The following is a 22,900-nucleotide window of genomic DNA, read 5'->3' on the forward strand; positions in this document are numbered from 1 at the left end:
TCGTCCTTCCATGTCTTTTCAACCCTGCAGGCGAATGCGGAGCAGAAGTGCTAGTCATAAACTCGTAATAATAATACAGAGGTACTGGCGTACGACGGTTAGACACTCGGGGTTCCTTGTCCGAGAGTGGTAACGATGCAGAAGGGAGAACCTCCTTCCTCGATACAGGCTCAAGATTCCATTGTTTGACGAAGGACTTGGTAATCGTAGATAAATATGTACAGAGTACCATACTGGTTGATGTGGCTGCGGTCTGGAACTTTGTTGAGGGCCCATTTCCTTTGTCGCCGTATCTGGGCAAGCGGACGGAGAAAAGTCTGCTTGCACAGGTCAGAATCTACATGACGTGCATCCACAGGGACAGCGACACGACCAGACGATGTGCATCAGTGCAGCCCAGAAGCGGGATCTGCGTCTGCTCGTAATATATTTTCGTGTTTCAGTTGAGGATCTTCAGTGGAATGTTGATGCATATCAGTTGGTGATGAAAATCATGAAATTGCTTGGATGTCTGACTGTGAACGCCTTACTGCCTGACTTGTCTGACAGTGACCTGGACCAGTCCAGACAGTGACTATGACTCGCATCCCGGTCCCATCTGAACAGTCGAAAGATGACAACTGACAAAGACGACAGGCAACATACTGTTCCATTCTATATTCGTCCTTCAAACTCATCCACAATATGAGGCTCGAAGTTTCCAAGAAACAGGAATGGGGATAATGGATTCTCAGTTGGACGGTTCCACGTGGTCCCATCAGAAGGTGTTCTCTCTTATCCTCGCCTTCCGACTCGTCAATGCCTTGACCATCAGGACCTTTTTCCAACCCGATGAATACTTTCAATCGTTGGAGCCAGCTTGGGAGCTTGCCTTTGGGCTACGAGCAAAGGCTTGGATAACTTGGGTAACCTAGACTGATCGGACTCGCATTTTTAAATGAGGAACTAAGCGGACAATGGCAGGAATGGCACCACCGACTCCGATCTTCGCTGCATCCCTTCTTCTTTTCGGCCGTCTACATGATAGCTGGGAGAGCTGCCCAAGCGTTGTCTTTGTCGACGGCAAATCACAGTGCATTGCTTATAGCAGCCCCTAAACTCACCCAAGCAATCTTTGCCACGTGCACCGACTACTTCACATGGCGACTCGGTGCAACGCTCTTTGGCGAGAAAAGCGCCGCAGCGCGAGCTTCTGTAAGAATCCCATCCTCATCGTTCCATCTGAGAGTTCTAGCAAGTTAGGAGACGGAAGTGTATCTAATATTTATCCAAAGTTGCTAACCACGGTATCGAACCCTTGGCAATGGTTCTGCTCCACTCGAACGTTCTCAAATTCGATCGAGACCACCCTAACCGCGTTCGCCCTGAGTAAATGGCCATGGGAATTGCGTTCGGACCGTTCTTCGCCAACCCAGCCATCGGCTAACAGGATTTTGGAGAGCCGAAGGTATCACTAGTCATAATAGAGATCTATACCTGGGCGCTGACTAATGTGTCCAGGGCGCTGGCATTATCACTTATTGCAGCCGCAATAGCTTGTGTACTTCGGCCCACAAACCTCCTCGTATGGGTTTGTGTAGCATCGATGTCCCTATTGAGGGCTGCAAACGTGGACCGACTTTTTCTAGTGTTCAGTGCCGCCTTATACGGGTGAGTTGACTGAATATACCAGGAACTACCCTCGAGTGCAGTTGAGCCATGTATGCTGAAACTCGCAGTTTATTGGTCCTCTCCATCTCCGTGCTACTTGACAGAGCATATTACGGGGCGTGGACGATGCCAGCCCTTCGATTCCTCGGACTTAACGTTGGCCAGTCAGTTGCATCTTTCTACGGTCGCAACCGATCCGACTATTATCTTACGGAAGGTATCCCGCTGCTCTTAACCACTGCCTTGCCGTTTGCGGTTCACGGTGTCGTCTCATCCCTGAAACCAGTACGGAGTGGAGTGACTGCTCAGGAGTCGGTGAAACACCAAACACTGAAAACACTCTCTTATACCTGCGTCCTTGTGACAATCGCCTTCTCGTCTATTCCTCATAAGGAAGTCCGCTTTTTGTATCCTTTACTGCCAGCCTTCATCGTTCTTTCTGCTCCTTCAATTGCACATTTCGTCGACAGAGCCAAACGCAGCAATAGGTATCGGCCTGCAGCCTTTGTAATGATGGGTCTCAATGTTGCTATTGCCATTTATACGACTCAATTCCACCAACGTGGGGTTGTGGATGCCGTACATTTTCTTCGGCAGCAATATGAGATGAGCGCCTTTACCGACCGGCCCTCGCCCGCCATATCCGCGGTCTTTCTCATGCCATGTCACAGCACGCCATGGCGCTCTCACCTTGTATACGCAGATATCAATGCATGGGCACTGACATGCGAGCCACCAATAGGCTTGCCTGAAGATACGAGGGCGGGTTATCTCGACGAAGCCGATCAGTTCTACGATGACCCTCATAGCTGGTTGTTATCGAATATGGCGGATGATGAAGGAACAATTCGCCGGGATCGTTCAAATGCGGGGAGGGACGGAAGTCGGAGCAACGAAAGCACCATTCCCGGTCAAAGGGGGCCTGGTCAAGATAAAAGGCCCTGGCCGGAGTACCTTGTGTTCTTCGAGCAACTCGAAGACAGCTTGCTCCCGTTCAAAAGTGATCTTGGTTATGAGACACGTCAAAAGTTTTTCAACACACATTGGCACGACGACTGGAGAAGAAAAGGAGACGTTGTAATCTGGCATCGTCCGCAACCTGTGGTGGATTCGATTGCAAATCAATGAATTGCGTACTCTGCATTTTACGCTTGAGAGTTTGCGCTCAAGCACGTGTGGAATCATGATACGATGATACTCATAGAATGACCTTCGATGCAACCCCAAGCAACCATGCCGCGTCCCTCCATCCACCGTCCTGCCCAGGGGGTGCGATGTCAGCAGCAGGCAGTGCTTTAGAATCCGAACCTTCAGCAAACGGTGGCTGTCGTTGGTCACCTGTGCCGTCTGCAGCCGGAGGGGAAACTTCGAAGCTGTTATTGTCATCGCCGTCCTCCTCGACCTCAAACAACGTCCAGCCCATCAGCCGGTCCACCCAACCACCAAAATTCGCACTCTGGTCCCGGGCGAGCCTCGCCACTTCTTCCTCGTCCCGTCCGTCTTGTTCGTCATCGCCATCGTCCTGCTCAAGGCTTTCCTGCAGCACCCGCTCGTCCACAAAGTCTGGGCCAGTTACGGAATCTCCAAAAAAGTAATCCCCATCACCACCTGCTGGGGCTGGCCCCCTCGTCATTGGCGTCAGCATCTCAAGCCGACTCCCGGCTCTTGACCCTCTTCTGCTGATCCTCGCGCTCCCAGGCGCACTCCCAGGCCTGCTCCCAGGCGACCAGCGTTTGGGAGTGGTCGGGGACGCTTCATCGTCGCCGAAGCGGGTCCGTCCTTGGCCGTTGAGTCCATGGTGGCTGGTCCCCTGGTGGATTCTCTGTGGGTCCGCATTGTCGCCTAGCATATTGGTGCTGCTCTCCCGGCTCACCAGCCAGCTTTGGCCCTTCGATTCCCGCGTTTCGGACGCAATCGCCAGACCGGCGCGGTAGAACCACGTCGCATCATTCCCCGCCCGAAGGAGTCGCGGGCCGGTATGTCGGCGAACATGATGCCGCCCGGCCGGATCGGTAGTCAGGATCGCGGCGCCTCCCTTGTGAGCGACCGGATGAGCGAAAAGCAGAGCCGATGAGCTCTTCGCTTTGGTCAATGCGATTTGGTCGGGTTCGGCGGTGCCCGTCTGAGCTACCACGTGTCCTTCATGAAGGTACTGCGAGCGACGCGTCCGGCTATGTCGACTCGGGGAGCGGCTCAGGATGCCCGGCGTTGAGGGTGCGGATCGGCCCTGGATGTAAGAAGCTTGTGGAGGGAAGGATGGCGAGGTCGGATCGTAGGGTGCGTCGTCGTCGTCGATGGGGAAACGGGAACTGAGAGGCGCCAGGGACAGGTGGTTGAGGTTCGGAAAGGACCTGCGAGATGAGGGTCGGGACAGAGGAGGAGTGGTCTTGGAGAACTCCATCTCGTCCGACAAATGAGGGGAGGGTTTCAAGAATGATGTTTTCGAATTACTTTAGGCAACGGATTTAGGATCCTTCAATTTGAAAGAAGTATTAACACTGGTGTGGGCGGTAAGATAGCTTATTATTCTATTATTGAGATGTGAGTTTGATATCCTGACGTTGAATGTTGGGGAAGTTGGCGGCGCGGCTTCCACTCATGCCAACCTTGACTGGTCCTGCATGGATGTGTTGCGGCCATATCCCTGTAGTTTGCCTGCAAAGAGTAAAGCTCCCGGTTATATAATTCAATTACAAATCAACTATCTGTACATTACGTATGTAATCACGTCCATCCATCACATGTATCGGGGAGCAGTTCGGTTTAAACGTCTTGATGGATTGTATCAAAATGCGTACGGAGTATCCGAAGGCCAAGACTTAACCTAAACATGCTTCAAAACTCCAACATGCTCTAGATAAAATCTCTATTGCGTTGGAAGCCCGGATTCTGAAACAAGATGATCCGATGTTGCAATAGGCCCTTCACCAACGCCCGTCAATATCACTCGGCTGACTCCCGACTTCAACACGGCCACCACACGTTCGTCGAGGCCTTCTATAGGTGCTTCTTGGACCTGTGTCCCTCTATCCCCTGCCCAACCATCCTTATCGCCGAGGAGTGACTTGAAAACCCCCGCAACTTGCCCTTCGTTCTCCGCCAGGTAGTAGACCACCGCGTTTGGCCCGGCGTCAAAAGTATATGCGGCGACATTCCTGCCTACCCGTTCGTTGATGGCTTCCACAAGACGCACGGCGGCCCTGGAGGTTTCGTTCATGTAGAAGATAGGGGGAACGGTGTCCAGGCACACCGCATGGAAACTATTGCTGTCCTGCATCGTCAGGTCCGCAAACGTTGCGAAGTCCTTCTTCGCAATCGCCTCCTTCATAGCGATCATCCGTGCCGGCACCAACTTCTCCACACGCAGCGGGAAGAGCGTGCTCGTGGCGGCCGTCTGCTGCATGCCGGCCGTGCTGGGCACGCCTTTCTTCTCGGCACTGGCGACCACGACCAGAGCGCGCATCTCCGGCCAATGCGATGCCGGCGCAACTTCCACGGCGACGCTGTCATTCCCATCGGCAGCAGTGCCAGCATCCCACGCCACATATCCTCCGAATAAGCTGCGGCAAGCCGAGCCGGACCCTTGTCGTGCGATGGCAGAGAGTTCGGTGGGTGACTGAGGCAGCTCATAGAGATTGGCAATGGCGCGAATGAGGGCAGCAAATCCAGCGGCGGAGCTGGCAAGCCCGGCTGCAGTAGGGAAGTTGTTGATCGAAACGATGCGAAGCGGCCATTGCGAAAGCTTGGGGAGGGAATTGTCTCGGTCCTCGAGAATCTTGCGTAAGGCTCTTAGACGAGCAAGGCATGCTTGCGATCGCGGCGTCGTAAGAGGGGACGGTTCCCCATTTAGTATTAAGCTGTCGTCGTCGGAAAAGGCTTGGGAGCAGGAGGCCGTGGTGTGCGCTTTGAGATCGGATTGGGCGAGAGTGACGGATAAGGAGGAGTTCGTGGGGAGGTTTAGTTTGGCGTCTCGTTTGCCCCAGTACCTTCAGATACAAGCGAATCAGTCAGCGATTCAGAGTCGAAGTTGAGGCGAGGAAATCCATACTTGATCACTGCGATATTGACTGGGGCGGTCGTACTCGCACGGTAGACTCGGGAGTCTGCCATTGCGATGTGAGATGGAGAGCAAGAAGTGGGAGCCGATCAGTGAAAGGCTGCGACTACTAGAAATGAAGAAGATGAATTCGTAAGTCAATTGTCGCGGAAAGAAGGCTTTTCAATCTTCAATTGCAAAAGCAGCGAGCAATCCAAGAGACCTGATTTCAGCGATTTGGGCTTCAATTCCTTGTGGTCTGGTGAGCGCCGAGCGGTGAACATTAGCAGGGTCTAATACTACGAACCGTACAGTATTCTATGGAAATTCTCGGTATTTATGGATTAGTCATCGTCAACAGGGATATGGCGTTCCCGACTTCATGTTATCATGGATCAATTTATTGTGGAAGGACTGTATAGTAATTAATTATCGAATTGCAGTCCGTCATCCGTGGCAATATCACAGCAGCGTAAATCCACCTCAAGTTTCTGGATCTCTTGCCTTCAGACATCGCACATAATCGGAACTCTACCGCTATCACTATCTCAGACGTCAACTGCTGGCGTGCCATCGCCGTCATGAGCAACAACTCGGACAAATCTTCAGCCACATCATGTCCAATTGATGACAATGCTCGCGCAGCCTGGCTGCGACAGAACAATTCCAACTCCTCCTCCCCCCCGCCGTCCAATAAGCCGGATACGTCACCAGACCCATCATGTCCAGTCGATCACAACTCTCGCTCGGCGTGGCTGCAGATGAACAAATCCAACCCGTCCCCTCCCTCGCCACCCGACGCGTCGACCATCCTTTCGCAACTCCCTTCACCGCACCCGAAACTAGGATCGACCCGTGAGGTCTCCACCATACCGCGCGGAGAATCCTCGCCCTCGCAAGGCAGCTACCCCTCGAACCATGAGATTGAGTCCGGCATTGACAAGTCGGGCAAGTGGATCTACCCGTCCGAAAAGATGTTCTTCGATGCGATGAAGCGGAAAGAGCACGATCCGAGGGCGGAGGACATGCGCGCGGTCGTACCGATACATAACGCGGTCAATGAGCGGGCATGGAAGGAGATTATAGCATGGGAGAAAGGCCAGGGAGCGGAAAAGTTGGTCGTCCATTTCACGAGTATATCATCATGGCGATAGATAATGGCTAACATGAGCTCGGAGCAGATGCGGTGGCCCGAAATTGCTATCGTTCTCGGGCATGTCTACACAACTGACACCTCGCGCCCGCTTTAATACATTACTCGGTTACCAAGCGCCGTTCGATCGACATGACTGGGTCATCGACCGCTGCGGAACCCGAGTCGAGTACGTGATTGACTTCTACCAGGGCCGAAACGAAGGAAGGGAAGGGAAACCCCTCAACTTTTACCTCGACGTGCGACCCAAACTAAACAGTTGGGAAGGATGGAAAGCGAGGGTGGCGCGTACGATCGGTCTATGATGGAGCGGAAAAACGTGAGCGTAGGTGTTGGGATACGAGGGACTCGGTGATATTTTGTATTCATATACTGTAAGATATGTTGAAATGAAGGCGAGCAGGTCACCGTGGTGCTTCGTTGGGTCTATTTCGCTGATATGGAAGTGTTGGATGCCCAAAAGCCAATGGGCATTGGCTCCTGTGTCTAAACACCAACAGTCAACCCGATGGGTAAGGTAGGTAATACCTATTTTGAATTGATCAAACAATCCCAGCTCATGAATCAGACCAGATCGACAGTTAATAGCATCGCCACATACCATATACCAACCAGCGATGGGCAACACAGTGACAAGACCGTCAAACCCCCAAAGCCACAGATATCGCCTGCTATATCTCTGGTTTCGAATACCCAAGGATACATCATCCTGCTGTTTTTAAACCCCTGCATGCCATTTGGGGTCCTGCAAACTTGAAGTTTGCCATCTCATGAAAGACATTCCAACGGACGTTGCACGATACAGCTGCTTCATGTTATACCGACCTCCAGTGAGAACCGAAGAGCCCCCAATGGAGCGGAACCTGTATTACCAAAGAATGGCAACTTCAATAGGTATACAAACCTCTTGCTCAGCCGCCTTGACAATCCATTCCAGCTGTCTTCGTCGTGTTGTTTTCATTCTTGTCGCTGTCAACCCGCGCTATCATAAGCTCCCGATTTTGCATTGATCGCGTTTGATACGGTGGATCCGTTTCATGCGAATATGTCGCCTCACCATTGATGGGGTTCAACCATTTCTTCCCTGAATTTTTGGCTCTGGCCACACACGCATCATGCAGCAAGTTCTCCGACTCTCATCCGATGCTGCCGCCTCACTGCCGTGGATTCGCAAGTGGAGATGGTTACGCGATACGCGGCGTATATGTGCGCCACGAGATGAAGATCGCTTGGGCAAGTGGAGGAGTTCTGGGTAGTCGAAGATGACCGCACTTCATGGACGCCGCTATATGGATGGGAAGGCACGAGAGGATCGTCCGGTGATCATCTGGACCGCCACATTCACCAATCGACAGTCCAAAGCCCTAGTGGTCTATCCTACAGTGCGATAGCGTTGGATCCGAGTCTAGCGATTCTGAGTGATGAACGAGGCGGCATTTCACGAACGAAACCATGGTTATTTGACACGGAATGCATTCGAATCTGCACCATGGCACGCGAGGTTGACCGTCGCACAAGACTGGGGACGGCCGAGGCTGGGATGCGAGTAATGAGTCTGTACGCCGGCTTGTTGCAATCCTGTATACTTGTCATCATCTTATTCTCCCTCGTCCGGCGAGTGAACAAGACGCAGAAGAAGTTTTGAAAACCATCGCTAATGTTGAATCTCTAGCCCTCTGTCTACGCGGAATGGATGGCTGGCGACATCCATGGACGGCTTGGTGGCCGATGGCGATCCCGAGCAGATACGATTGGAGCATGACGATATCTCGTCTGCAGTGATTCCGGCCATATCAGACCTCTGATCGACCCCCCCACCTGTCTCATATATTGCACAAATGGTTCTTGTTGTCTTCTTGTCTTCCTTAGTAACAACACACATGTTACCAACCGTGGACGTACTGTCGACGAGCAAAGCGGCTATAGGATGGCACCCGGAGATTCGATGGAATCCCGGTCTCGGATTTGTGACTTTCATCTCTAGTTCTGTTCTCGATATCTGTATATATAAGTATGTATGTGCCATGCAGTGGCGATGAATTGATATCTCCTGAAGCCATGTGACCTGCCTATAAATCTGGTCCTCGATCTGATATTGACCGAATATTACAGGTATTAAAACGATTAATACGTTAGTTACTGGTACGGAGTTACTATGGGTTAAACTGGCACCGCGGTATTCCCCTTGCCATTCGCAGCTGCGTGTTACCTGCACCATTCCATAATTACGATAGGTCTGGATCTGAACATTGGAGCTCCACGTCTGAAGTCATCTATCTCCCTGCCAGCCTGCCAGCATGTAACCAAGCCAAGGACTCCTGTGTTTATATTACTGTGCAGGACCAGTAGCCTTGTCACAAGTAATCCCGAGCAATGAACTCATCAACTGCGACTAAGTTAATGTAAGTTTACGATACTAGCAAACTGCGGGGAAGCTGAGAACTATCATCGCTGCGGCGACCCCCCTGCCAACTTCCAACTTCCAAGGACGCCAAACCACAGCTATCTACGGCCTCCAACGCAGGAAGTTGTTATTATTCCGACCAAAGAACTAATCCCCCAGACCGGGACAGAGTTACAGGCAACGGGCAAAGGCGGCAACCCCAATATCAAGTCAATTATTCCACATCCCCTTCTCCATCCTCTCGAACCCTACCACCGTTCCACCCACGTCCTTTCGCGTCCACGTCCAACTGCGTATACTACGACGTTACCACGACGTTTGCTACTCCCATCCGCTCATTGCTCGCCTCCAATTCTCTCGATTCACGCTTGAATCACCTTTGTTAGACGCGTCAAGCTTGCAAGACGACGCAACGATGCTCGTCCACCGTACCCGTCCCCTGGCCGCTCGCCTTGCCCATTCGCCCGCTTCGATCCCTCTCTCTGCCACATTAGCCCTCCGTACCTTTTCTTCCGGCGCCTCTCTTAACGAAGAGCGCGCCCCGGCCCTGGCTGACATCACTGTGGACGGCGTGGATCGGTTCAATGCGAGGCAGCAGGACTTCCGTACCCAGCTCGCCGATGCACAGAAGCGCAAGGACCAGCTAGAAAGTGCGTTAGATACCCTTCGTTTATTTCTACCTTGGGGACTGCAACCGTTTTCTTGTCTCTGCCGACCCCTTCTTCGTCGAAGCTAACCGGTATCCTCTCTCACAGAAGAAGCACGCGCTCGCGAAGTGGGCGAAAACGGTTCCAAGAAGGGCCGCCTCTCCACTCTTCTCCACGGCACACCCGAAGGCCGCGATTACGACAAACAGATCGAACAGAGCTTCAGCCAAGTTCTTGCGCGAGGCAAATACGTCCATAGCATCGTCTTTCACGAGGTCAAGCCGGGAAAAGTGGACGAATACGTTAAGTTGGTGGGTAGCTGGTATCCGCGTGTAGCCACCAATCCGCAGTTCAAGGTGAATCTTGTGGGTAGCTGGAGAACGGAAGTCGGAGATTGCGATACCTTCGGTACGTTTCTATCCTACAGCTCACACGCAGGCGTCATCGGACTCAGATCCTAACACTGCGCTCAACAGTCCACATCTGGGAGTACCAGCGGTATCAAGGCTACCATGCCTCTCTGCACGCCATCCAGCGGGATCCGGGGTTCGGTCCATTTGACGCGCAACTGAAGAACTTGATAACCACTAAGAGCACCTCTCTGATGCAGGAATTCTCCTTCTGGCCGACCACGCCTCCCCGCAATCTCGGCGGCCTCTTCGAACTCCGATCCTACACCCTCCACCCCGGCAACCTTCTCGAGTGGGAGACCCATTGGCGCCGCGGCCTGAAAGCCCGCCGCGAGGTGATGGAAGGCGTGGGCGCCTGGTTTGTCCAGATCGGCGACCTTAACACCGTCCACCATCTCTGGCAGTTCGCCGATCTCGAGGAGCGGAAGGTTCGGCGGGAGCAGAGCTGGAGCATCGAGGGGTGGGGCGAGACGGTACACAAGACCGTGCCGCTGATTCAGACCATGCGGAGTCGGATTCTTATTCCGATGCCCTGGAGTCCCGTTGCCTAGATATTTGGGCGGGCGTAGACTTTACTAGGAAAAGGCCTTGAGCACCTCAGGAACCTCGACGAGTGGTGAGCTGCGAGATTGGAGACCTGTCCTCATACTCGGGCTTTATTCTAGTCTTGCTGGGAGGCGTTCGCGTTGCTTCGATCATTTGAAGCCCATGGGATCTGAAGCGGTAGCGGAAAAGCCCACAAATTGAGTTACTGAAGATGGTGATTGAGCGGTCTACCACAACGATACCTTTGTACTGAGAGTCTCTTCCGGGATCAACACTAGCAGGAGTTAATTGAACAAAATTCAAGCGATGGTTTGCAATGAAGTCTTATACATAACATGCTTCTGATCGTTGACTATGCTAGAACTGACATGCCCACGTATTCGTCTGATGATAATCTATCAACCCTCGGTAAGGCACACATGCGGTTTTTGTGCCAGAGAGACACGGAAAATTCTATCCACACCCGCCCGGCGACGATCTCGCCAACTCCTCAATACTGATCAACAACCATGGATAACCCCGAACTATAGTACATCATGCCCTCCGTAGTCGTGCACTCGAACACCATGCGATTTTAAAGAAATGGAATCATGCGGCAAAGGGGATGCGAACGTTGGAATCGGGGAAACAGCGGATGGATCTCGATTTCCTTGCTTCCACGCCATATAAACTTCGGTGGTGCTCATGCTCACCCCTATCGGTTTCCGCTCAGCTTAGAATAGCCCATCGGCTTGAACGGCAGCTTGCTCTGCTTGAGTCGTCCGGCCGCGACCGCGAGCGAGGATTTGGTGGACATCGAGAGCCGCGAAGCGGACGCCGCCGTCTGGGATCGGGACGTCATGCCGGTGGTCGGGCGCGTGACGGATTTGCGACGGCGGGGAGGGGTCATCGCCGCAGCGGCAGACATCGGTCGGGATGAAGCCGATGGCCCACTCTCGAAGTCGTTTACGTCGGTCGACGGCGGTTCGGCTGAGAGCGGGGGGCCCACGAGAACGGACGGCCTCGGAGAGATCAGGTTGGAGATCATGGACTTGAATTTTCCAAGGCCGGTTGGCTCGCTTTGGGCCATTGGAATCATGGGTTCGGCGGTCTTGGCCGGCGTGGTGGCAGGGGTACCGCCCGCGGAGGCGATCACCTTCTTGTGCATCGGCTTGATGCCTCGTCGTTGGCGAATCTTGCAGGCGGCCCATTCGACATTCTCGCTCTCGCCGAAGACGCATCCGGAGCAGAACCACAGACGATGATCCGGGTCGTCGATGTACTTCCGCGTGATGAACGGTATGTGGCACTGTTGATGCCAACGGGAATCACATTCAGTGCACGTGAGAATGTGATTCTTATCGTTCCACTCGGTCTTGGTGCAGCCCTTGCACTCGACATCGAGATTCTTCTTCTTCTTCCTCAGATGCTCACCGAGCACCGCCTTGTGCATGGGTTTGATCCCGCGTCGCTGGCGAATCTTTGAAGCCTGCTTGACCGGATCGCTGTCCTCCTCGAAAACGCAGCAGTTGCAGAACCAATAGCGTTCCTCATCATCAATGTACTTCTGTGTGATGACGGGGATGTGGCATTGCTGGTGCCATGGCTCATCACATTCGTCGCAGAACACAATGTGATTCTTGTCGTTCCAGTCGGATTCCTTGCAGCCCTCACATGCTTTACCACGGGATGCCTTTGATACCTTTCGAGACTTGGTAGCGGATTCCGGCACGTGTGGCTGGACTTTCGGTTTCTCATTGGAAGCAGAGACCCTCTTCCCCTTTGGTTTGTCGCAGTCGGAGCAGAACCACTCGCTGTCCTCATCTTGAACGACCGCCTTCGGGATGGCAGGGTCATGGCAGCGTTGATGGAACGTGCGGTCGCAGGCAGAGCAGTAAACGATTTTGTTGGCAGCTGGACTGTTGCGTTTGCTGCAAATCGTGCAAGCAACATCCTCCTCGTCGTCGCTTTCGCTTTCGCTGTCGGAAAGGGAGTGGATGCTTGCGTTGGCAGCTGGAAGTGGATCTTTGCTGCGTTTGATCAGGCGCGGGCAGTACGAACAGCACCATTTCTTGCGTTTATCATTGATAACATCCTTGCCAATGACCGGATTGTGGCATTTTTGATGAAATGCTCGTGGGCAGTTGTCGCAGAAAACGATGAGGTTGGAGGGGCGGCTGTCTACTCCGCCGCAGATTTCGCAAGCCGGTTCCTCGATCGTAGAGTCAGCTACTTTCCGCTTTCGACTGATAGGGGACGGCTTCGACGTCAAGGTGACAGATGATGAGTTCTTCGACATGCTGGCCCCCTTCACGGCGATCGAGTTGGATCGAGATACCGAATGTACCTCCTTGCCTCCTTTCTTGTTCAAGACTTTCTGTACAAGCGTCTGAACCTTGCGTTTCTTGGATGGCGGCCCATCAGACTCTTGAGCTGCCCTGGTTGCGCCGAAGGAATCGTTCAATTTTCGTTTCGCAAAGACTTTCCACTGGGATGCCGATGAAGAGATAGTTGCGGTGGTAATAGGCCCGCCTTTCTTCGGTTTGGGCTCGTTCGGTTTAGGTCCTAGGACACCCCGGCAATTTGGGGAACCGCATAGACAACTCTGCACGTTGTCGGCAGAGAACGGACTGGTACACCTGTTAATTATGGTTTGTTGTGTTTTTGGTGAATATCTTACCTGAATTTGTAATCATAAGTCAGTTCATCTCCAGTGGAGATGCCAAAGTCACCAGCAAAGAGCGCAATTCGTTCTTCGCCACGGACGGTCCATCGATCCATATAGCAGTTCGGATCGCATGAGTGGTTCACAAACCTAGCGATTGATCCTTTTTTACCCCCAGCATCGATGATCAAGTTCTCTTGCAGAGTCATCATATAAAAGTTCTTCGTTACAGCGTCAGCAGTCCGATATCCGGTGACTGATAATCATCAGTGACAGTAACTCACCTTGTGATCTTTATATTCTTGGTTCATCCGTCGATCAGCTTCTTCTTGGGTGATGATGTCTCCCGTGTATTCGATGATAATTTCATGAGGCCGATAGCTGCGTACCGAACGTACACCAAAACCGCGGTCTTTCGTTTCCATGACTTCAACGCCTCGTTCAAACGCATTCAAGCGACGAGGACGAGAAAGTACGGCAAACTGGCGATTCTGGCAATGTTGAGCACCGACGTTGCAGTTGTTGTCGTCGCATTCAAAATGCATAGTCCGGTTCATGCAGTCTTCCGCACAGCCTGACGCGAGAGTGCAGCGGCAGAATGACTGCCCGTGGTGATCGATGAGTTTATACTCGGCAGCGTAACCCATGTAGCGGCCTGTACATTGTTTGTTTAGGAACAGGCTTTGATATTCACCCACACGTGGGGCGACTTACTCTTAGGTACTGTCTCTTTCAACACCCAGCCATCTTTAGGCTTCGCTTCGTAAGGCAGCAGACTCAGAACATCATATGGCAACCGGAAATCCTGGCCTTGCCGAATTTTGAGTTCCCCTACGAACATGGGCATCGGCAGATATTTCCGTTCCTTCCCAGGAGATTCTAGAAGCTTTGGCTGCTGGCCTCCTCGATAGGTCGGATGATCGAAGTTCGGCTCATAGAGGCGGACCTGCCCAGCATACAGACCATGCTCTTGCCACATCTTGCGCTTCGGCTCTGGCGCCGTCAATTCCACGATCTCACTTGATGCAGAACTGCTGACCAGGTTGTCGGCGTGGGAAAGCCTGCTTCGTTTCGCCCGGGACGTGTCATGCTCAGTCCCGTCTTGGTCGTAGAAATGCGTTCGCTGCCCTGATCTTGACGACATGCGCCGCAGCACTGAAAGACTGTTGCTGTTCTCGACTACATCTCTTGCTCGTTTTCCGAGGGACGACGCAATATCGGATACGGCGCCAATGACAGTGTTTCGTCGAGATGGTCTCCGCTCGCGTTCAGAGCGTCCTAGGCTCGCAAGCGGACCACTCATCTCATTGCCATTCAACAAAGCGTGATTATCATTCAAGGGCTGCAGCTGATCCTCTGCTTGGCTAGGATTCACAAGGGTAGCCCCACTGACAGACTTTCTTACCCCATGCTTCGCAGTTCCCGAGAGGACGTTCAAATTATAACTTGTGAGGGTATGGCGCTCTCGCACGCTCCTTCGCCGGGATTCTCCGGCTTCATGGCCTTGGTCGATATTTGTGATATTCGTGTCAGGGGTTGGCTTTTGACACGGAGGTATGTCGCTCTCGATGGTGGTCGGTGGAGTGGAAGATGATGCGGAAACCGACCGGGAGCTCAAAAGGTCGTGGGCGCTTGAGGAACGACTCTCCTGGTCGATCTGCTCCACTACGCCCCTGCCCCTTACTATAGCCATACTCGAGATGTGCGGTGGAACTGTCGCATTCGAGGCAAGATGATGTTAACTTGGATGGAAATAATGCAATGAACTGGTGAGTTCGAGGCTGACAAGAGCGTAGAGGCGAAGGCGTTCCTCGTCACTTGGTCCGGTGTGGAGGAAGGTGGTAGGATGATGGAAGGCGCAACTGAAAGGTTGGGCGTAGGCACACCACACTGATCAATCACTGATCAATCACAGTGCACGTGCAGTGTCTATTCCGACAAGTCTGGCTAATGATGCGACCGAAAGTGAAGATGTCAGTGGTGAAGACGCAGTAAGCAAGTGTGCATCGACGCGCAAGGAGTAGTTGGAAGGGCTGGAATGGATCGCGTCGCGACTGGAGCACTGGACCCCAAAAGTGACGGGAATAGCGCGTGGATTTTGAGTTTAGAATATTTTGGGGGGGAAGTTAATGAAGTTATTGAAATAGTTCACAATAGCCAGCAACTGAACAATGGCGGTTGCGCGCGTGGGTGAATTATATGGAGGCAGGCGGCGAGAGAATCCGGAGGAGATGAGACTGACGGACGTAAACGCGGATTGAGGTTTGCGCGGTTTTGATGGAACCCGACCACGGAAAGGGAGTAATAAGGTGGTAGAACAATAATAATCATAATACCTGAATACAGCTAATAACGTGCTAGGAACTCAGCTAGGTCCCGTAATACCTGGAGATGCCCCGTGCTTCAGCATGTCATCAATAACACGATCCGTTTCGGGGTTAGCCCTCCCTGACTCCCTCCCACTCATTCACCCACTGAATCTGTCAGTCATCCACCACCACCTGTCCCCAGCAGTGTCACATCATAAGGACAGTGGAAGTTGAGCACGTGAATGAAACTACCTTTGCATTGACTCCTCTCTGATTCCTTTTTACAAGAAATCTCCTCTTTTCGACTTGCAAACGTGAAAGGCGCGTCTGATATGACTGAATTGCTGAAACGCACTACGGCCTGGGGACTAACTGAGGCCCCCGTGCATCACTGAAATTGGCCCCTCACGCTCTGTTCATATTGCCCGATCCTACTGTCGCCTAATCGTAGAATATCCGCTTTATAACTTCGCCTTCGGATTGGTCACGTTCGTCGCCTCTTGGTTCAATGTGACATTGCCTGGCTTGTCATCTTCCCCGAAGAAAATTACCTCCACGGTGAGATCGTCCCTAAACCCAGTCACGTCAGTTATTTCACACGCAAATATCTCATCCACATGGGATCATACCTGTATCTCCGCGAGAACGGACTCGGCAGGGTGAGCAGTGCGCAAAGCGTGTCTTGATCTTTACCTCCTAGCGCGTTCCTGACTAGGTGCGTCGCCGCGTTTTTATCCTGGACAATGAAGCGTTCTCCCCACGATGCCGTGACACCCCACTGCTCCTGTCTGATTGGAGCACGCTGGCCACTTCCGTCACCATCAGATTTGGGCACCTCCACCGGAAGCGTTCCTTGCGCTCCAAACCAACTACGCAACCAGGATTGACTCTTCCCATTTTTCGCGTCTGCTTGGGCCTCGAGCCACTGCCCGACGAGTCCGACCACTTCCTCGTTCGTGAGCATTTCCCATAGCCCGTCAGTCGCCATGACCACAAAATCGCCTTTCCCAGGCTCGACTTTCGTGGTGGTGACGACTGGCTCGGCCGTCACGTATGGTGGCGTCTTGAGCAGCTTGTTCCCCGCCCTACCAAAGTAATTTTGCTTCATCTTTTTTTGGGTCTCCAGACTCCACTTGTAGGAAGCATCGCCGAAAGCTCGGCTCGGCTCCAGTCCGCCTAAGACTCGGCCTGCAGATACAACGTGGGGTTCCCCTGGATGCTCTCGCCGCAGTCGCGCAGCCTCCTCGGGCGTACCGCCGGTTTGATCCACCGATAGAGGCGTTGCAGTCCACTTCCCATTCGAACCACGGCGCCCTATGATGGCGCGTGAGTCGCCAGTGCATGCAACGCGTAAAAGCTTGCTCTGGCTATCATAGAACGAAAGTAGCGCGCAAGACCCCGAAAGGGCGGGAGCGAGGAGTTCCGCAGCGGCGCGTTTCGACTTGGCCTCTAGCACTTTACTCACTGATTTATGGACGATCTCATTGTCGAGACGAAGAAAGCCTTTCTTAATCGCCGCATCGATCGCCTCGGGGGTCGGTAGGGCTGGATACTGAGCGGGACCGGACTTTTGAGGTGATGTATATGTGTCGTTCAGCTCCCGGGCTACGTACGAGATGAGCGTCTCACGGAGCTTGGCTGAAGTGGTCCAACCGCTAGTCAAAGATTAGCCATATGAAACAAAGAGGAAGCTTGCAGTGCATACCTGTGACCGTCGAATACACCCCAAAACATCCAATCACTGCCACCCATGGGGTCAGTGTCCTTCGATGGCACCTCCACAATCTTCTCTGCATGGTCGTCTTCGATGGGATCGTTGCTCGGTATTTGAACCACGTCATATCGCACCACGCCCTTGCCTCTGCCCACAAGCCAGGACTGTTCGTTCTTTCGCAGCCTCTGCGTTGCTTGCTCGGGGGTCATCATCTCTAAAACCTTCCGCCCTGCGTCGTCCGTATCTTTAGACAAAGGGCCGTCTCCAACCAGTTGCCCGGAATATAACTGTCCGTGCTCGATAAACAAGGCTTTCCTCGTCGCTTCTGCCTGCGAGGTCGTGTGTATCGATGCGTCACCTGAAGCGGACTCTGCCAGTCCGGTCTTTCCTCGAAACGCGTAATAAGCGCCAGAAGCAACGAAGCCTGAAAGCAAAGCAACGGAGAGATTGCGCATATGCATCGACGAGGTCAAAGCGGGGAACGCGGCTCGCTCTCGACGAAATGAGAGCGAGCGCAACCCATTAACATAGCTTGGAGATACGACGGGGGATCGAATGGAGACGGTCTTTCGCAGGGTCGGACGTCGAGCAAAACGAAGCACTTGGCTGGTCGCTCGCCGCATTGGAATGTGTGAATGGGATGTGTAGTTAGTTTGACGAGGGCGGTCGAGGAACCGTCCGATTGATACAATGGTAACCAGTACCGAGGATTTAGGACGGTAGAGGTTTGCGGCGCTGCGGTGGATCTCCGCTGTTTTAATTGTCAGCAGTCGCTATCGTACTTCACAGCACCTATAATAAGTAATAAGTAGTACGTACCGGTAGTATTTGATTCAAGTCTCAAATACACAAGCACTGCAAGCACGACAGGCACGTAAGAGTTGTCGAGTTGTTGTAGAGAGGAAGAGGACGAGTGCAAGGATGGCTGCTGAGCTTAGCCCGATGTGGTTTAGTCAGATATTTTGGGATCCTCTTTCTCCAATTGTTCACCTGCATGTAGTTGGTCACATATCTAATCTGCACAGATTCGCGTGCAGCTTGATGCTATTGAATCCTCGACGTTGAGCAGTGGGAGCAGTGGGAGCCAATGGATCCGCGGTAATCTGATTGATATGCGCTGCGAAAGTGTCAGGCAAGGGTCGGTTCCGATATCATAGCGGATGCGTACAGTTCACCCAGGACTCGCTCATCGAGTATCCTCAGTTGTGACAGCAAGAAACTGCGCTATGGCGGCTTATTCATTTAAATATCATTTGGTTGGGGGTTATAAAGGTATATCAAGAGCTGCGTCGTTCAGTGGAGCCCGGAATCCCGCTCCAAGGCAATCAAGACTTTCTTTCATTGCAGGGAAGCTTGTTCCCTTTTCAGCACACCAAATTCGCTGGTATATAGAGGGGCAGAGGTTTGCATTTTCAACCGAGAACCTTCTACACTCCTCGAAATGCAAGATTGTTCTCCCGCCGGCGCGGCCTCTGGCTCTCCAATCCTACCAAATCCGATGCACGGCGCTCTCCCCTCGACACCAGTCCACGGCTGCTCCTGCACACGGTTCCTCCCTTCCACCCTATCAACCACCGACCAATGGTCTTCTTTCGGTCCTACCCCCATCCCTCATTCCCTACGCCGAGCTCATCCGCCTGGACAAGCCCACGGGGACCTACTATCTATTCTTTCCATGCCTCTTCAGCACCCTCCTTGCCGCTCCCCTCGCCACCCCCATCACACCCCCCTCCACCGTCCTAGCAACGACGGCGCTTTTCGCTACCGGCGCTCTCATCATGCGTGGCGCGGGTTGTACCATCAATGACCTCTGGGATCGGAATCTAGACCCACATGTCGCCCGTACGAGGCTCCGACCGATTGCTCGCCGTGCCATCACCCCGTTTCAAGGTGTGGCCTTCTTCGGGGCGCAATGCCTTGCGGGATTAGGCGTCCTGGTGCAATTCCCCACGGAATGCTTATGGTACGGCATCCCCAGCCTGCTGCTCGTGGGGACGTATCCGCTCGCCAAGCGGATCACGCACTATCCTCAGGTCGTCCTGGGCCTCGCATTCTCCTGGGGTGGAATCATGGGGTTCCCGGCGCTGGGGGTCGACTTGCTGTCGAATCCAAGTGCCCTCCATGCCGCCGCTGCATTGTATGCGAGTTGCGTGGCGTGGACCGTGGGGTACGACATGATCTACGCACATATGGATATCAAAGATGACAAAAAGGCGGGAATCAAGAGCATCGCGCTTCGCCACGAGAAGGAGACCAAGGGGGTGCTGACTGGCCTTGCCGCTGTGCAGGTCGGGCTATTGGGTGCCGCTGGTTGGGCCGTTGGCGCCGGTCCCATCTATTATCTTGGAACCTGTGGAGGTGCAGCAGCGACGATGGGCATTCAAATCATCAAAGTCAAATTGGACAGCGTTGCGGACTGCTGGTGGTGGTTCAAATGGGGTTGCTGGTTCACTGGAGGTGCGGTTACAACGGGGCTGCTTGGAGAGTACTTGGTGAGATTCAATGCTGAGGCGCATGAGAATCAGAAGCGAGAAACATCGTTTTGAACTGTGTCTATAAATGTATAACATTGAGTATATTTCATCCATTTCCGCCATTCATATGCATTTTTTCATCACAATCATAAACCCAACATCGTGTGCACATGCTAAATCAGACCCGAAGGGTGCGCAACTGCACCTCTTGAACCGGTGCTCTAGGTTCCATTTGTACGTCCATATCGTCCAAGAGACGTCCTCCTTCTTCATCTGTATTTCCGGCTGTCCTCTCAGACTCTTTCTTAACACTCAAGTCTTTTTTAACTGCCACGAAAATCGCCGATCCAAGGATCAAACTTGACCCTATAAGAGACAGAACTCCAGGCGTAGTACCAAATATGAGCTTGTCGAAGGTCAGTGCGAAGAGCATCTGCGTGTATGTCATATTGGTCGCACGCGAGGACTTTTCGTACTGCAGCCCGGCAGCGAGGAGGAATTGCTGATTGAACACGTTAGTGCAAGTGGGAAAGAATTCCAAATGTAAGACGAACCATGATAAACCCACAGGTCCCGAGAAAGATCAGATAGGACCAATCCCTCAGACTACTGGGAAGAAGAAAACCGACATCTGGAAGAGCCATCATCATCACGATGCTGACAAACGTGCACCAGGTAGCGAAGTAGTTGACGCTGATAAGTGGGTGCGCCCGCTTTCCAATCCACCGGATCGTGGTATATGCACAAGCTGCACCCAAGACACCAAGGAGTGACATCCCCACAGCGCTCGCCCGTTGAGCGGGAGTGACATCTTCATAGTTTCCTGCTTCGTGCCCACTGGAGGGCATGGCTGCTGTCCCGTTTGTGGTTATTGGAGAGACGTCTCCGTTCCCTGCGGCAGGGATTTCCGCTGTGTTGTGCGAGGGGAAGAAGAACGACGTTGGCCGAGCAATGAGGACGACCCCGATGAACGAGACTCCTGCCGCAATCTGTTCCAATCGAGTAAATGGCTCGTTTATGAAGATGCTACATGCCCAGCATGCTATGCTTGGGGCTAGGAAAGTAATGACCGTAGCTTCGGCGAGAGGTAGGTAACGGAGGGAATCTGCTTCAGGATTAGGGCCGGAGAAGGTGATCGTACGCTCAACGTTTACATACAGTACTATTTCCTTGGTTAGCAAACACGTCATGGATGGTGAGGGCATGGCATACCATTCCAAAGACTCCAAAGAACCCTCCAATACCTCGAGCAATAAGAAGGCCTCGAACTTCTTTGGCTCCAAATGGGAAATGTGGGGTCCTAACCCAGTACATGTATATTGATGCGATTACTACGGTAATACTCATCCGTGCGAAGAGAATCTGTTAACCGGCTATCGTCAGAGCTGGGTATCGATCAGGAACCTCCATATCTATTACGCACCTGGAATGGATGGAACCCTTTACCATTATTCCCCTCAATTTCTAAGAGTCGTGTCGTGACATTCATCAAGGTACCAAATATTTGCGCCAGTAACACCAGCCCCAACCCCTTGTTTCTCACCCAGGATGCTTTCAATTTGTCTCGAATGGACTTGCTGTATCCTGAAGAGGCAGAACGTGTACCGTTAGCCTCCGGAGTTTCAGTCCACGCACCATGGTTCGGCTGAGATTCGTCGAATGAAAGGTTCGATATCGTATCTGGTGATTGAGAGCGGGGAAGGCCTGTTAAAGGAATGTTTAGGAATGTGTTCCCATCCTCAGTGGATTTCGGCAGGATCTTTGTGGAGGGGTCGACTGAAGAATGTCGAAAGAATGGGGACTTCACTCGTTGAATCCCGTTGCCCATGATTTCTGGACCTCCCTTCTCATTGTTTTCAGGTTCCGTCCCAGGTGGCGGAAATATAGTCATTGTGTTTCATTAGAGTCGACAACCAAACGCCGAGTCTACTTCTATATCTCGCCGCAGACGAAGTGAAGACTCGATACCAAGAAGGAATAGCGATATAAGACGACTTTGAGGAAACCAGACTTGAAGACTAACAGTCTACCTCAATATAAAGACCGACGGCATCAGAATTCAAAATTTGGCGTATGACAGATGTAGACGAAGAACAGAAGAAGACTCAGTCCAGTTGAAGGGTAGAGGTATCGAGTAAGCATTAGTTGCATTCGTAAGTACTAGAGTCCTCAGTCATGGTACTGGCGGAGTCCGCCCGCAATCGGCTTCCATTTGCGAGTCGAGGTTAGCCAGTCCCCGCCTCAACCGGGCCAATGAGAGCGGGGAAATAACACTGGATATGTGGGAGGAGTGAGCTGCATCGGTTCTTTAGGTTAGTTTTCTAGTTGATGGGGGGGATGGAATCCATCCAGTATGGTTGGGACGAAACTATTCCGCCGCTACGAGTGGAACTGCAGCCATGTCGTTTGCCGAACCCCCGAACGGTACGGGACGGGAAAGCCAACAGGAGCCTGATGGCTGAGCGGGGTTGGGGTTCTGTTTTTACTGCGGCAGCCGGGATTTGGTGACATTGGGCGGGTTGATGCAATAATAGCACGTGACTCCATCACACGGCCAGGCCGCCAGACAACCATAGACCTGAACCTCTGATTTCAGTGTGGTTTTTTGCAATACATTTACGCATCATATTTTTGGGGAGAGGGTGTAGGTATGTCTTAGTAAGAAACTTAGTGTTGCATCAAATGGCTTTTCAGCTAGTCATATTGGCTTGTTACCTATATCATTTAGTACTAAACTGCTAGAGTATTTTATTATCCAATCATATTAGTCCAACCACGATTTCACCTTTCTCCCCTCAGGCACAGTGAATTGAATAATCAGAGAATCAGTGCTCCACAAGAGTCAGTTGCTTCCAGACGGTTATGTTTCTATTCGATCCTGCCCTCCTATTCTACATACGGATATTTTAAATG

The 22,900-nt window shown here is 52.5% G+C and overlaps 10 protein-coding genes across 10 annotated transcripts; 4 read left to right on the forward strand and 6 right to left on the reverse strand.

Moving 5' to 3' along the window:
- Positions 1 to 722: 722 nt before the first annotated feature.
- P152DRAFT_393056 (uncharacterized protein) lies at positions 723 to 2,778 on the forward strand (the record flags this gene model as incomplete). Its single annotated transcript, XM_033676175.1, has 5 exons — positions 723 to 905; positions 964 to 1,194; positions 1,275 to 1,389; positions 1,527 to 1,650; positions 1,719 to 2,778. The coding sequence occupies 5 exons, from the start codon at positions 723 to 725 to the stop codon at positions 2,776 to 2,778; spliced, it is 1,713 nt and encodes a 570-aa protein (XP_033536143.1).
- P152DRAFT_456769 (uncharacterized protein) lies at positions 2,718 to 4,210 on the reverse strand. The gene has a single exon (XM_033679082.1). It carries the CDS (start codon positions 4,049 to 4,051, stop codon positions 2,849 to 2,851), a length of 1,203 nt encoding a protein of 400 aa, XP_033536144.1. The 5' UTR covers positions 4,052 to 4,210; the 3' UTR covers positions 2,718 to 2,848.
- Positions 4,211 to 4,322: 112 nt separating this feature from the next.
- Positions 4,323 to 5,953, reverse strand: P152DRAFT_456770 (diphosphomevalonate decarboxylase). The gene is made up of 2 exons (XM_033679083.1): positions 5,699 to 5,953; positions 4,323 to 5,636 (listed from the first exon to the last, which is right to left on the reverse strand). The coding sequence occupies exons 1-2, from the start codon at positions 5,758 to 5,760 to the stop codon at positions 4,517 to 4,519; spliced, it is 1,182 nt and encodes a 393-aa protein (XP_033536145.1). The 5' UTR covers positions 5,761 to 5,953; the 3' UTR covers positions 4,323 to 4,516.
- Positions 5,954 to 6,099: 146 nt separating this feature from the next.
- On the forward strand, positions 6,100 to 7,144 carry P152DRAFT_432528 (cytochrome c and c1 heme-lyase; the record flags this gene model as incomplete). The annotated part of the gene is made up of 2 exons (XM_033677441.1): positions 6,100 to 6,800; positions 6,865 to 7,144. The coding sequence occupies exons 1-2, from the start codon at positions 6,268 to 6,270 to the stop codon at positions 7,142 to 7,144; spliced, it is 813 nt and encodes a 270-aa protein (XP_033536146.1). The 5' UTR covers positions 6,100 to 6,267.
- A 1,155-nt stretch (positions 7,145 to 8,299) lies between these two features.
- On the reverse strand, positions 8,300 to 9,357 carry P152DRAFT_276512 (uncharacterized protein). The gene has a single exon (XM_033674894.1). The coding sequence runs from the start codon at positions 9,055 to 9,057 to the stop codon at positions 8,494 to 8,496; it is 564 nt and encodes a 187-aa protein (XP_033536147.1). The 5' UTR covers positions 9,058 to 9,357; the 3' UTR covers positions 8,300 to 8,493.
- Position 9,358: 1 nt separating this feature from the next.
- P152DRAFT_276464 (NIPSNAP-domain-containing protein) lies at positions 9,359 to 11,026 on the forward strand. Its single transcript, XM_033674893.1, has 3 exons — positions 9,359 to 9,893; positions 9,999 to 10,298; positions 10,367 to 11,026. The coding sequence occupies exons 1-3, from the start codon at positions 9,659 to 9,661 to the stop codon at positions 10,849 to 10,851; spliced, it is 1,020 nt and encodes a 339-aa protein (XP_033536148.1). The 5' UTR covers positions 9,359 to 9,658; the 3' UTR covers positions 10,852 to 11,026.
- Positions 11,027 to 13,312: 2,286 nt separating this feature from the next.
- Positions 13,313 to 15,388, reverse strand: P152DRAFT_276454 (SET domain-containing protein). Its single transcript, XM_033674892.1, has 3 exons — positions 14,205 to 15,388; positions 13,775 to 14,145; positions 13,313 to 13,711 (listed from the first exon to the last, which is right to left on the reverse strand). Exons 1-3 carry the CDS (start codon positions 15,181 to 15,183, stop codon positions 13,502 to 13,504), a joined length of 1,560 nt encoding a protein of 519 aa, XP_033536149.1. The 5' UTR covers positions 15,184 to 15,388; the 3' UTR covers positions 13,313 to 13,501.
- Positions 15,389 to 16,260: 872 nt separating this feature from the next.
- Positions 16,261 to 17,974, reverse strand: P152DRAFT_392760 (protein serine/threonine phosphatase 2C; the record flags this gene model as incomplete). Its single annotated transcript, XM_033676163.1, has 3 exons — positions 16,261 to 16,369; positions 16,429 to 17,454; positions 17,505 to 17,974. The coding sequence occupies 3 exons, from the start codon at positions 17,972 to 17,974 to the stop codon at positions 16,261 to 16,263; spliced, it is 1,605 nt and encodes a 534-aa protein (XP_033536150.1).
- A 559-nt stretch (positions 17,975 to 18,533) lies between these two features.
- Positions 18,534 to 20,123, forward strand: P152DRAFT_456775 (4-hydroxybenzoate polyprenyl transferase). Its single transcript, XM_033679084.1, has one exon. It carries the CDS (start codon positions 18,740 to 18,742, stop codon positions 20,057 to 20,059), a length of 1,320 nt encoding a protein of 439 aa, XP_033536151.1. The 5' UTR covers positions 18,534 to 18,739; the 3' UTR covers positions 20,060 to 20,123.
- A 42-nt stretch (positions 20,124 to 20,165) lies between these two features.
- On the reverse strand, positions 20,166 to 21,815 carry P152DRAFT_393334 (uncharacterized protein; the record flags this gene model as incomplete). The annotated part of the gene is made up of 5 exons (XM_033676191.1): positions 20,166 to 20,489; positions 20,542 to 21,092; positions 21,146 to 21,149; positions 21,200 to 21,349; positions 21,411 to 21,815. The coding sequence occupies 5 exons, from the start codon at positions 21,813 to 21,815 to the stop codon at positions 20,166 to 20,168; spliced, it is 1,434 nt and encodes a 477-aa protein (XP_033536152.1).
- Between the last annotated feature and the right edge of the window lie 1,085 nt (positions 21,816 to 22,900).

This window comes from Eremomyces bilateralis (assembly GCF_010015585.1).
Source record: "Eremomyces bilateralis CBS 781.70 unplaced genomic scaffold P152scaffold_5, whole genome shotgun sequence".
In the NCBI taxonomy this organism is placed as follows: Eukaryota; Fungi; Ascomycota; class Dothideomycetes; order Eremomycetales; family Eremomycetaceae; genus Eremomyces; species Eremomyces bilateralis.

What these genes read in the sequence shown, in the direction of transcription:
- P152DRAFT_276454 (XM_033674892.1), bottom strand. Translation starts at nt 15,183, where the DNA reads ATGGCTATAGTAAGGGGCAGGGGCGTAGTGGAGCAGATCGACCAGGAG. An exon ending in GAAAGAGACAGTACCTAAGA is followed by an intron (nt 14,146 to 14,204) that starts GTAAGTCGCCCC and finishes AACAATGTACAG; the next exon opens with GCCGCTACATGGGTTACGCT. An exon ending in AAGAATATAAAGATCACAAG is followed by an intron (nt 13,712 to 13,774) that starts GTGAGTTACTGT and finishes GCTGTAACGAAG; the next exon opens with AACTTTTATATGATGACTCT.
- P152DRAFT_276464 (XM_033674893.1), top strand. Translation starts at nt 9,659, where the DNA reads ATGCTCGTCCACCGTACCCGTCCCCTGGCCGCTCGCCTTGCCCATTCG. An exon ending in GCGCAAGGACCAGCTAGAAA is followed by an intron (nt 9,894 to 9,998) that starts GTGCGTTAGATA and finishes CCTCTCTCACAG; the next exon opens with AAGAAGCACGCGCTCGCGAA. An exon ending in CGGAGATTGCGATACCTTCG is followed by an intron (nt 10,299 to 10,366) that starts GTACGTTTCTAT and finishes TGCGCTCAACAG; the next exon opens with TCCACATCTGGGAGTACCAG.
- P152DRAFT_456770 (XM_033679083.1), bottom strand. Translation starts at nt 5,760, where the DNA reads ATGGCAGACTCCCGAGTCTACCGTGCGAGTACGACCGCCCCAGTCAAT. An exon ending in GTCAATATCGCAGTGATCAA is followed by an intron (nt 5,637 to 5,698) that starts GTATGGATTTCC and finishes TTGTATCTGAAG; the next exon opens with GTACTGGGGCAAACGAGACG.
- P152DRAFT_456775 (XM_033679084.1), top strand. Translation starts at nt 18,740, where the DNA reads ATGGCGGCTTATTCATTTAAATATCATTTGGTTGGGGGTTATAAAGGT.
- P152DRAFT_276512 (XM_033674894.1), bottom strand. Translation starts at nt 9,057, where the DNA reads ATGGTGCAGGTAACACGCAGCTGCGAATGGCAAGGGGAATACCGCGGT.
- P152DRAFT_456769 (XM_033679082.1), bottom strand. Translation starts at nt 4,051, where the DNA reads ATGGAGTTCTCCAAGACCACTCCTCCTCTGTCCCGACCCTCATCTCGC.